This window comes from Cyprinus carpio, chromosome B9 (assembly GCF_018340385.1).
Source record: "Cyprinus carpio isolate SPL01 chromosome B9, ASM1834038v1, whole genome shotgun sequence".
In the NCBI taxonomy this organism is placed as follows: Eukaryota; Metazoa; Chordata; class Actinopteri; order Cypriniformes; family Cyprinidae; genus Cyprinus; species Cyprinus carpio.
In genome coordinates, this window is record NC_056605.1 from 3,139,396 (window position 1) to 3,152,719 (window position 13,324).

Genomic DNA, 13,324 nt, shown 5'->3' on the forward strand with positions numbered 1-13,324 from the left:
CTGTTTTATGTCGTTGATCTGGCAACCTGCATGTGCATCAAGTCTGAGGAGGAGAGGCCGGGAGAAAAAACCCTCTCCAATATTTTGGATTTGGACTGCAATACCTAGTTCAGATATTTGGTGTCTGTCCTACATACAGCACCTTTAACCGCTAGTTTAGTAATTGTAAATGGCAGTGTTATGAGACACAATTTCAAATGAACAGATATACTGTTTAATATGTCTGTGAGAACAAAACACGGGCGTAGAAAAGACTATACTTTTTTTTTTTTTTTTTTTTTTTTTTTTTTTTTTTTTTATACGTGCACAGTAACTGAAATTTAAAATTGTTTAAAGAGAGGCTCAATAACTGTTGCACAGACATAATACACTATGCATCAATTTCTCTTCCCTTTGTGCTTCTCTTCACCTTTTAATGCAAAGCGCTGCGTGCTGTGAATCCAAAATACAGTGCAGCACAAAGTACTTACAATGTGCTACAAACGCAGTATCGCATTCATAACCAAATGCAATTCATCTGTGATTATGACACGATATTGCGTAGCTTGTCAGTGAACTATGGCTCTGTGTATTAAATGCCGCTCCATTTGAAAGCAGGTGATGGACATTTGCTACTAATCAAAGAACCAGCTTTACTGACGAGACACGCTTGACAATCGCATGCGATTAATCGTGCAGCCGTAGCTGACAGTGATCGGTAGCCGATCAATCAGAGCATCCCTAACATTAATGGTTTTGCTATACTAGCCATATAGCTTCACCATGGTATTTGTAGTAAAACTGTGGTTATTCTGTTGATCCGAATGACTATACGCAATGCATGCATTCAAAACGCGTGATCTCTGCAATGCCTAGATACAAAACAAACCCTCCCACCTCTGTAATAAACACGGAGCTGTTAGTCCTGTTCGAACTGGTACATGATGATCTCAGACGTCAGGTGATAAGAATCAAAACTCAAATATAGTTTAGAAAACTAGCCCTGTCTAAATAGGGCTTTAGTCTTGTATCAAATGCCTTTATTAGTTTTTATCATATTTAGTAAATTTTATCCTGTTCTAATTGACTAAAACTCTTTGCATTTTAGTTTAATATTACACAAAGAAAGTATTTTAGTCTAATTTGTCAATGAAAACGGACATTTTAGTCCTATTTTAGTTATACTGACCATTTATTCCCTGAAAACTGTAGACAGTTTAAGCCATAATATAATTGATTGTCATTTCAGTAATTATAGTCTAGCCAATAATACATTTTTTTTATAAACTGTATGGAAATTTATGTAATATTAAAGTATAAAAAAATTATATGGGCCTACGTGAAAATATAAAGCAGACAAGTGATATGCCTTTACTGCTTTAATAGACATTTCACCACATCAAGATTTCACATTTAGTTTTACATATTAAATACTGGTTGTTAAATAAATAAAGAGTTCAGCTGTAATGCTTAAACTCTCCTGGCATTACATGAACTGCACACAACATACTGTTTTTTAAATGCAGTTGCCCTCTAAATCAGCCTGCTAGACATGTGGACCATCAAAACTAATTTTGAACACTATATAAGTACTGCATTATGTCCTTCTCAATCTCCATGAAGGATGCAGCATAATGAAGATGCCTTCACATCAGGAGCGCACCTCTGGTGCCTTAAAAAAATGGTCTTTGATATTTTGGAACTGTGCAATTGTATGTAGGTTATATTTAGTAATATTGTAGTCTCAGCAATATGTAAGTTTCATCTCATAATTAAGTGTTATGGAGGTTTTTCTTTGGACGACTCTCAGCAGTATAGGAGTATTTCCCAGTGGTAGAGCTCCTCTGTGGTTCCTGCACGGAGCTGCAGTAACTGTGCTTGGAGTTGAGCCGTAATGGCGGCTCATTAGAGAGAGATAATGACAGCAGGGTGAGCCCTTAGGAGCCCACCCGGATGAGAACGCCCAGAGAAACCTCACAGCGACACTCGCTCCATCACGCCTCAGGGGCAGATAGAGAGCGCAGGGGAGAATAGAGGATGGAGGACAGGCGGAAAAGCAGGAGGAAGTGGGCGATTGAAGGGAAAACAGAGGGAGAGGTGGTAAAGAGGGAAGAGGTGGCTGTGCAGAGACAGTAATCATCTGAACAATGGTATTTCTGTTCAAATGTCAGTTTTAATGTGCTTGTGTTGGGTTTCCTCACTGCATGTTAACATGCATGCTCTCACAGATCCATATGACCGCTCCTGTAAAGTCTGACAATGAGGCTTTTTCATGAAACACTGGAAGAATGGAGCCTATTTCTGTCTAATTTATATGTAAAACCATTCACACATGCATTACCTCTCAAAAGTCTCCCCTGGTTAAGTTTGTTTCTCATTATCACAAGCCAAGTTTCATTTTTCTTTTTTTTTGCTATTCTGTTATAAACAATGCATGTTTTCTTTCAGTTAGCCTTTTTAACCATAAAATGGTGTGCATAACAATTCCTATAAATACAAAAAAAAAATATATAATTTTTTTTTGTATTTATAGGAATCGTTAAGTATCGGAGTCGCTAAAATTTAAGCGATACCTAACCCTAGAGAAGGATAACACTGGATGTTGTCGTCTCTCTGATTGTGAGACACAGGTCCTGATGTTTCACCTGTTTGTGCACTAGTTTTGAGTGCCATGTAAGCTCTGGGGAGTGCTGTACCTGTGTTTGTGAGCACATGACCCAGGAGACTGTTAGATATAACACTGTGCGAGTTATTTTTATTTTTTTCTGTCCTGTCTACCTATATGCAGTGAGTACAAGCAAAGCACTTCCCAAGGCTGAAACACATCTTGAGTGACCTATATGTGCATGTGTATGTGTGTTATCACTCAGGTGCTATGGAGGAGCTGCACAGTTTGGACCCGCGCCGGCAGGAGTTGCTGGAGGCCAGATTTCTGGGCGGAGTCAGTGGCAACACAGCGGGCAGCACTGGCAGCGCTAGCGGAGGAACCAAAGTTAGTGGCTGAGTTTATCATCGAACTGTTATTGCAAACAGTAGTAGTGGCAGAAGGTAGCATTTTTGTATGAAAGAACTTCTGTGGCTTTCAAGACGCCATTATGCCTCGCTTATGATGTAGAACTATTTCAAGCAAGGTTTAGAGCTAACCGAGCACGCATTTGTTGACTGTAATGCTCCTTGCTAGGAATAGTCATAAGAAAAAAGGTTACCATTATATATTTAATTTTTTCGACTGATTGTTCACACGCTAATTCTATTCACCAAATGGGTGACTGTTGGATATTATAGGTGATAAAGTATAAGTAAATCCAGGCTGCTTACTTTTTTATTGTTATTATTACTAAATAAAAATATAAATATTAATCAAAACAATACTTTTATAATATTTCAATGTAAAACAAAAAAAATATATTATGGATGGATATATATATATATATATATATATATATATATATATATACATACATACATACATACATACAGTACAGGTCATAAAGTTTGGTCAAACATTACTATTTTTAATGTTTTTGAAAGAAGTTTCTTCTGCTCATCAAGCCTGCATTTATTTGATCAAAAATACAGAAAAAAATGTAGTATTGTGAAATATTATTACAATTTAAAATAATTGTTTTTAAATATATTATACTTTAAATTATCATTTATTTCTGTGATGCAAAGCTGAATTTTTAGGATCATTATCACATGATCCTTTAGAAATCATTCTAATATTATGATTCATTATCAAAGTTGGAAACAGTTCTGCTGCTTAATATTTTTTCAGAACATGTGATACTTTTTTAGGATACTCTGATGAATAAAAAGTAAAAAAAAAACAAAACAAAAAAGAAGCTATGTTTTTAAAATATAAATATTTTGTAATAACAATACACACTACTGGTCAGTAATTTGGGGTCAGTAATTTATATTTCTTTTTTTTTTAAAAATAAAATCAATACTTTTATTCAGCAAGGATGTGTTAAATTGATAAAAAGTGATAGTAAAAAAAATATATTATTAGAATTTTTTTGTTTGTTTGTTTGAATAAATGCAGTTCTTTTTAACCTTTTATTCATCAAATATATTAGACAGCAGAACTGTTTCCAACACTCATAATAAATCAGAATATTAGAATGATTTCTAAATGATCATGTGATAGACTGGATGTTACATGTGACACTGAAGGCTGGAGTAATGATGCTGAAAATTCAGCTTTGCATCACAGGAATAAATTATTTTTTTAAAGTATATTCAAATAGAAAACTATTATTTTAAGTGGTAATAATATTTCACAATATTACTGTTTTTTTTTTTCTGTGTTTTTGATCAAATAAATGCAGGCTTGATGAGCAGAAGAGATTTGGCCGAAAAAAGCAGAAGAAAAAAACACACACACACACACACACACACACACACACACACACAAAAAAAACTATTTCTGTGTTGTTCTGTTAAATAAAATAAAAAATTAAGACAATATTATTAATAATACTTAATGATAATATACCCTACAATAGCACTGTGATTTCATTTATTATAACATTCACACAGTTCAAATTGGGATCTGTAATATTTTCTAATGTTTTAAAAAAAAGACTCCTCTGCTCAGCAAGGCTGCTTTTATTTGTACAGTAAAAAAAAATACATGCCTGATTCAAGAAGGGGGTCTCAAAAATGGCCCAAAAAATATTATTTTACAAACTTATTAATTTTAAGTTAAATTGTGCTTTGTTGGCAATGTCTGCTAGAATGTAAAAAAAAAAAATGTTCAGTGTTAAGTGAATATTTTTAAATTGTTGTTTTTTTAAATTGATTGATTGATTTGTTTTTTTATTATTATTATTATTTGAAAAGCAAGACAAAACGGTATAAAGCACATTTTGGCTATTTAATTTATGCAGTGGTGAAAAAAAACGCGTAAAACTGTGTTCGGTATTCAGCCTTTGGCCCAATGCTTCATTTTGTTCGGCTTCAGACAAGAATTTTCATTGTGGTGCATCCCTAGAAATAATTATATTGTATATAATTAAAATGATCAAATGTTTGCATTTCAGCTGTAAAATTACAATACTAATGTCTTTACATTTGAAAATCAAGAAATTAACTATATCAAACTTTGAATCTGGCAGAAAACAGGTAGCCCTTAAAGCAACACAGTGCCGTGCTTCACATTAAAACACATTGACTAAACATTTATTCAGTTAAATTGCATATTTATTTTTATTGTGCAGCCCTAACAGGATGTTACACAAATGTGGGCACAGCCAGTTTCATGGCTGAGGCTCAAAGTCTTCCTATTTTCATGTCGAGCTTTTGAAGAAATTTGTGTTTTCAGAAAGGGAGGACATTGTGACCGGGAGGCTCATGTCAGGTTACAGTGGGCCTCCCACTGAAACATGCAATTCTCTATTGCTGTGTCATGTTGCCTTGCTTATACAACTGTCCTCTCCTTGAAGTTGTCAAATAATTAATTCATAACACCTGCTGCATGAATACCTCATTCATGTGCCTGGCTCGTCTGCATCGACTCATGTAAATGTGTTTCTCCTGTGCAGACCTTGACAAACAACGACTGCTCCAATCACAGTTTTGGTAGCTTGGGCTCCTCCAGTGATAAAGAGTCAGAGGTGAGTTTAATTCTGTATGATCATACAAACACCTTTAAACCACATATGTTACATTCTGTGATGTATTTCCAAACAGAATATTCAGTGGGAAATAATCACATCGTGATTTGTAACATTGATGAATTGCAGTTAGCAGCTGATTGATATTATCGCCCTGATTAATCAGTTTATATTTAATAACCTTAAGATTAACAACAGCTTAATTTATTGGCCAGTAAATGTGTTGGCTTATCCAAATGAAATGTCATCAACCCTCATTTCATTCCTAACCCATAAGACTTTCGTTCTTCTTCAAAAACACAAATTAAGTTATTTTAGTGAAACAGATTTTCGTCTCTCCATGAAAAGTCCCTTTTAGGTCTTTATTCACATATAAAGCTTGATAAACCCACATACACAGAGCACATCAAATATAGTAAATGGATGTTCAAAGATCCTTGTTTCAATCAGGTCTCTGTTTGATACATATCCTTTTCTTTTATGATGTCTTCATTAACTTTTTAAAGGGGTCATGATCTGAGAAACCAAAATTCCCGCAATCTTTTGACATGTAAGAGGTCATTGTACTATAAAATCATCCTGTAAGTTTCAGAACTCAAAACTTTGTTGTTAGTCTAAAAAAAAAAAGCTTACAAGCTAACGACAAACACTTTCTGCTCCCGGTAGTGATGCTTTCGCGTTTCGCGGTGTTTGCATACTCTTATCAGAGATGAAGTGAATAATATGCAATATTTGTCAAGTGCATAGACGTTTCAGAAATGTTTTCATGAGCAACAGAAACACTTTTTATACACTGCTTAATACAGCGCCATCTGTTCAAGAATAAAGTTCAACATAAACATATACTATTTAAATACCAATAAAGTGGAGGTATATTTTCTTTTATCCGTTTTTTTTTTATTTTTTATTAAATGTGACTCAATATAACATTGCGTAACAGGAAAAAAAGCTTTTACTGTTCTAAAAACAGATTTGTGAGCAGTATTGGAATTGAAGATGTTAGAAACCCACGTCATTGTTGTCAAGTGGTGAATTTGGCCAATCGTGAAACAGCTGTGTTGTCATCAGCGCGCCTGCAGTCGCTCTGAAAAAGCTGAGTCAGCCGGCTGCTCTCGAAACGCTGTCGTGGTACTTTGATGCCACACGTGATAGTGACGTGGCATCGACGCCGGTTCAAGTCAGACAAAATTTCTAACCAGCATGCACTGCTTCATGTCAGCCTGGATAACATTATTAACATTAAGTGGACCTTAGAGAACAGTACAAAATAAAAAACAAAGGTAGTTCATGATGACCCCTTTAAAGTGTAAATGTTTGTTGATTTTATTAAAAATAGTAATGCATTGAAATGATTAAGTCTCAAATAAAAACTGAGTTGTATTTAAACATTTTAGTTGTACATAAGGGCCGGGACACACCAAGCTGATGGTGATGGCTCTAATAAAATTTGTGAAAAAATATTTAGAAAAATGCTACTCTCTAATCTAATGAGCTGTGGACTTTGAATGGCTTTGACTATTTAAAATATCTTAATTTGTGTTTCAAAGATAGACAGAAGTCTTATGGGTTGGGTACAACATGAGGGCCGGTCAGAATATATTGATGGTCATTTTCATCTTTGCTAAACATATGAGCACATCTTTTATTCTTGGTAAATCTCAGAGAAATCTTCATTCTGTGTTGAATTTGCATGTCCTTTGCAAACACCTCAGAAAATACTTTCACACAAAAGATGGACTTTCTTCATTCATTGAGCGCGTTTACATGCGCGTGTTGGTCATGTAAACGCGGTAACCAGTTTTCTTTTAGTAAGGCCAAATGGCATAAGCATAAACCTGTCGACACAGGTAGTTTTTTTGCTTCTTAATGTAAACGCATTAACATGCTTTCTGTCTGCTTATTGAAGTGCGCATGTGTGATACGTAACAGGAACGCATCGTTAGTGCAGATTTAAGTGCATCTAGACAAAGCAAATGTTTTGCAGTAAAGAAAGAAGGAAATATCACAAAAGCAGACTTTCATGACTCTGATAAAAATGATAAAGTGCATATCTCGTGGCTGACATGTTGCAAGCTTTAACATCACAAACTATGTAATACTCTGAGTCAGATATGTTAATGATAATATTTTGACGTCACTAAAGGGAAATAACCCAATTTATTAATGAAATCATGTAAACAGCTTGTGTTGTCAGGTTACTAATGTGCATGTACATGGGGAAAACTGGCTATTTTAATAAGCTGATATTTGTGCGTTGCCAGCTTACTGGTGTGCATGTAAACGTGCTCATTGTAGCAACTAGATAATGTGAATCAACCTTCAGGATATTCATTTGTAATTCCATGTAGGCATTTGTGCTGTAATTGTCTTCTCACCATGCAAGAAGTGTATCTGAATCACAGTTCTGTGTGTTTTTATCCATAAGGACTGTGAATGACAAGGAAATGAATAGATCAGTAAAACGGTTAAAATGTTAGTTCACCCAAAAATTTAAATTAGCCCAAAATTTACTCACCCTCAAGTCATCCTAGGTGTATATGACTTTCTTCTTTCAGACGAATTCAATTGGAGTTATATTAAAAATTGTCATTGATCTTTCAAGCTGTTTCATGGCACTCAGCGGGTTCTGCATTGCTTCAGTTCAAAGGAAGTGAAATAAAAAGCGCCCATCCATAAAAAAAAATAAAAAAAGTGTCTCACATGGTTCCGGGGGGTGGGGATCCTCCTGTAGCAAATCAATACGTTTCTGTAAGAAAAGTAACCATGTTTAAAATGTAATAATCAGTTTAATCCATGAAGACATTCCTTCAGCAGCTGTTCTGCACTGCTTCAGTTCACAAACATACCGTCAAGGTAGACGTTGCCTAGGGCTGTGACAGCCGCGTCACCGTGGTGGTCGGTTGTCTACTGCCACCGGTGGTAGTGCACGTGATGTCATGCACTCTATACACACTTGTTTTGTATACAAGTGTAATAACAGTAATAGATGCAAATTGTTTTATTTAGACTTTGTCTATGGTAACTCAAATGACCTCAAACGCCATACACAGCGTTTCCCTTAGATTGGCAGGTTTGAGCGCATTCAGTAAATTGATTTTGTGTTGTGCGATGGACCTTGTTGGGAAACCAAATAATACATTGCCGATCTGGTGCCATCTCCATTCATGTCATATGCCATCCGCGTTTGTACAAGTGTCTTCAAGTTCCCCAGATCACAAATGCCTGGCTGGTCAAATACAAACGAGACAGCAGTAAATGAGAGATGTTAACAAGAAATGTGACAACGATTGCTATTTTAAAGAGAGTGCGTGCAGATGAGGAAACAATGCGCCCGCTTAAAGCGGGATTTATACTTTCGTCTGGCTCCGCTCTGCGAGCCGCCGCTGACAGCGCTCGCACCTTCCCAAACGGACAAGGCTTTTTTTTTTAGTTAACTGTGTCCACGCTGGACGAGACGCCACATTGCAACAGTTTTGTCTAGTGTCTACACAGGACATTTGAACTCTGTGTCAGTACCTCATAAATAGGATGAGGCAGTTTACTGTCAGGGATCTTCCGTGTGTCGTGCCGTATCCAGTGTAGCATCACTGATTGATTATAATGAGTTCTATAGTAGACAGGGTGTATTTAACTTTCTTATTTAGGCTACTTTCTTGTTTAACTATTATTTCTTGGATATTTATTTTAGTGATTTGCAGGCTGCATATTCACTGATGGAAGTGCGAAAAAGAGCGATTGTTTGAAAGAGAATGTTAGGTTACTTGCGTAACCCCGATTCTCTGAGAACAGAGCGAGGTATCTCACCAAGCTTCCCTACTCGGGATAACACGGGGGAAGAGCGTGCTTAGAACGTCATTTTCGGGGATCACAGCCATATATATTGGGAGGGCTCCTTGTCATGAGCTGTACTTGTTCTATCCTTCAGACAGACGTGGTGTAATCGGTGCTTCCATAGTCTATCACACCTGGAACGTTTCCCATAGTGAGATACCTCGCTCCGTTCTCAGAGAACAGGGGTTATGCAAGTAACCTAACATTTTCCTTTGCTAAAGTAAGGAAACTTTGCTTCCTTTGCTCCTGTTAACAAACGTTGGTTTTCACCGCATGCGTAGTGCCGACTTAATACGCCATCCGTCCGGAACTGCATTTCGTGTACAGCGAGCGCAAGCGATTATTACATTTTGAATATGGATATTATTATTACAAAAATGCACCGATTTGCTACAGGAGGCCTTTGTTCATCCCCCTGAGACACTTTTTTTTTTTTTTTTTTCTTCCTTTTTTAATGGATGGGCTTTTTATTTAACAACTTTTGGACTGATGCACTGCAACACCTGCTGAGTGGTATTAAAAAGTTTGAAAGATCAAAGATAATTTTAAATATAACTCCGACTGGATTCGTCTGAAAGAAGAAAGTCATATACACCTCTTAAGTCATATAATTTTCATTTTTGGGTGAACTACCCCTTTAATTGTACACTGAAGCGTTTGCTCCAAACTGAGATCTGTAATGGATGCTCCGTTTCTAACTGCGCACGGTTGAGTCCTGATGAAAGCTGTTGTTAATAACTCAGATCATAGTTCAGCAGATGGCGCAAAGACGTTCTGCTGTGTTTTCTTTGAATCAAAGCGTTACAGAGAAATTAATGCTGGTGTGTGACTCAGGCCGATGGGAAATGTTCCCTGTAATGAAGCTCTAGTTCTGTGTGTGCTGAGGGCTGTGCTTCTGCCTCATACTGTAGAGGATGCTGTGTCACTATGTGTGTGTGTGTTTAGGTTTTGTAGCAGACTCAAGCTGGGTTGGCATCTGTCATAACCCCCGATAGTTAAACCATCAGCAGGCAAAGTACTACACATGTGCATGCACACACACACACACACACACACACACACACACACACACACACGAGGAGTATTATTGTGGGGAGTTTTGTTCCCCTCCCCCACACAACACACCTGCTGTGACATAAATCAGAGCAAGAGAGGAGGAGGAAGCCAATGGAGCGAGTTATGAAGGGAGAGAGAAAGTGAACTGGGAGGTTGAGAACAAACTCCTCTCATGTGGCTGTGAGCTGCTGCTTATGCCAGATGTCAGACACCTAAATAGTGTAGACACACACACACACACACACACACACCCTTCAGACTTTCCCTAAAACCTCCGTTACAGCCCCACCTCAAGACTACATACACTAGATTACCCATAAACCCCCGAACGCTCATCACAGCCTCCGACACCTGCAGCCTGAAGCAAGTGATTCGTTTAATGCAGGACGATTTGCATATTTATGATAGTTTTGAGTATATGTATATATCAACGATTTCCATTTTCAGTGACAGGAATGAATATTACGTAATCGTTTTATTTCAGAAGGCTTCGTGCGCAGAAGTGTCCTCCTCTGTAGCTTCTATCAAATGACGACTGACAGAAGCACAGATTGATCTCTTTGTGATGCACTGAATTCTGTTTGCCTTTGTATCGCGTCAGCATCTTATACTGGAGCTTTAGTAAATGATTTTCTCTGATGGTGGGCGTGTTTCTTTGTGTTGCTTGTTCTGAGCTTGTGGCCGTTGTGACCCAAAAGTGCCAGTGTGGAGCGTGCAGTACATCAATATCAGGCTGTGCCGGCTCGTTAGGGCCACCGTGACATTCTGTCATTGTCACTGAGAGCTAATTATAAACAGCAGCTTCAGTCCTGTCCTGTAGTCTGCAGCTCCTGACCCACTCGCATCTAAAACACGTTCCTGTTCCTCCTCTTCTCTACCTTTGGCTTTTCCTTAACCTTTTCCTTTCATTTCTGTTCCTTTTCCTATCCTATTTTGTTCTCCTTTTTCTTTCATTCTGTCTTCCTTTCCTTTCATTCCCCTGTTTTATTCTATCCTTTTTCTTTTTCCTCTCATTAATTTTTCTTCTATTCTTTAGCCTTTTTGGTTCTTTTGTTATCCTGTCCTCCCTTATTTTCTTTCCCCTTTTCTTCCATTTTTCTTATCATATTCTTTTTTTTACCTTCATTTTCTCCCTTTTCTTATCCTCTTCCTGTATTTTCCTCTTTTTTCCCTTTCATTCTCATTTTCATTTACTTCCCTCTTCTTTTTCCTTATACTATGATTTTCCCTTCCTTCTGATTTCTTTTTTTCTCTTTTCTTTCTCCTCCTGTCCTTTAATTTTCTCATTTTTTTCTTTTTCTTTTTTCTTTTGTCTCCCTTTCCCTGTCATTCTCATTTCATTTCCTATTGCCTTTCTGTTTTCCTTATCTTTTTCTCAATTTATTTTCTCCTTTGTTTTCCTTTGTGTTCTCATTTACTTTTCCTCATCCTTCCGTTTTCCTTTTTCCTTGGATTATTGTCTATTTATTTTCCTTATCCTTTCCTCATCTGTTTTCCCTTTTTTATTTATTTTCCTCTTTTCATTTTTCCTTATCCTTCGTTTTTTCTTGAATTTTTGTATTTTTATTTTCCTTACCCTTTCTTCCTATTTTCCTTCTTTTTCTCATTTCCTTTTCCTTATTCTTCCATTTTCCTTTTTCTTTGAATTTTTGTCTCATCGTTTCCTTTTTCCTTATCTGTCATTCTCTCATTTTATTTGTTTTCCCTTTCCCTTTTCCTCTCCTCTCATTCTGTCTTCCTCTCTCTCTGTTGCAGGGATCAGATGGGAAAAGAGGAAGTTCTCCTGCGTATTCAGTAAGTCTCTCAGTCCCAGTCATGTGAGAATTTAAAAGAGACACAAATGATGCTCTTTGAGGCTCTTGGTTCAGTCACATCTAAACCCCTCTCTGGAAATACGTGGTGTGGTTTCCAGAAAAACACAGGCCTAGCCCACACAAGACTTCATCACTTTCTACAATAACCTCAAATTAAGCTTAGATTATGAGAAATTAATATGAAGGAGCAATGTATAATATAAAAGGTGGAGTTTAACCACATCTGTTTTGGAAACACTCTCTTTCTGTTTCACAGCTATGAAAAGGTTAGCATTTTAATCAACATGTATATGAGGCGGCATTTCTTTTTTTTGTGTATGTGTGTAGGACTCTTAATAGCGTTAGTGTGTGGGTATCAAAATCTGTGCTGGAGTTTGGTGGCAGACGTGGAGGGTTCAGTCCAAGCCCGTGAGCGAGAACTCCTCTCTGATCAGAATGCAAAGATGCCCTTGGCAGCACACCCCTCTTTGTCTGTGCTGAAAAGAGCAGGATATTTCTGCATCCTTTCCCCAGCGAGACAGAAAATAGACTGCGATTATTGGTCCAGGCCCCGGATTATGCACTCTCACATTAGGGATATTCTTAGAGTCATTTAGACTCAAGAGTCATTAAATACTGTTTGAAGACACACAATATGTCTCTCTATACTCTCGGCTGATATTCAGAGATTGTACGATTTGCTCTCAGGAGACTATGAATTTAAATGTGGTGCTCAGTGCTTGCTGAGGCCAGCGTTATTGTGCATCGGGTGCAAAATAAGACCTGAATAAATTCATAACAAATGGTGTATGAATGTAACGTCTCTCATTTATAGACTCCTGAAAAGAAGCACTCTGAATCATCACGGGGCAGGAAGAGGAAAGCTGACAACCAATCAGAGAGCAGTCAGGGTAAACGATTAACACTCTCTCTCTCTCTCTCTCTCTCTCTCTCTGTCTCGCTCTCTCTCTCTGTCTCTCTGTCTCTCTCTCTGTCTCTCTCTCTCGCTCTCTCTCTCTCTGTCTCTCTCTCTCTCTCTGTCTC

The 13,324-nt window shown here is 37.2% G+C and overlaps 1 protein-coding gene across 1 annotated transcript in view; it reads left to right on the plus strand.

Annotated features, from left to right (window-relative positions):
* The window catches only part of LOC109085113 (serine/threonine-protein kinase tousled-like 1-B), a 40,014-nt gene that overhangs the window by 9,706 nt on the left and 16,984 nt on the right, over positions 1-13,324 (plus strand). The window contains 4 exon segments of the mRNA XM_042730634.1: positions 2,850-2,971; positions 5,529-5,600; positions 12,243-12,281; positions 13,116-13,191. Coding sequence (XP_042586568.1) covers positions 2,855-2,971; positions 5,529-5,600; positions 12,243-12,281; positions 13,116-13,191 — 304 coding nt within the window. The 5' untranslated portion in view covers positions 2,850-2,854.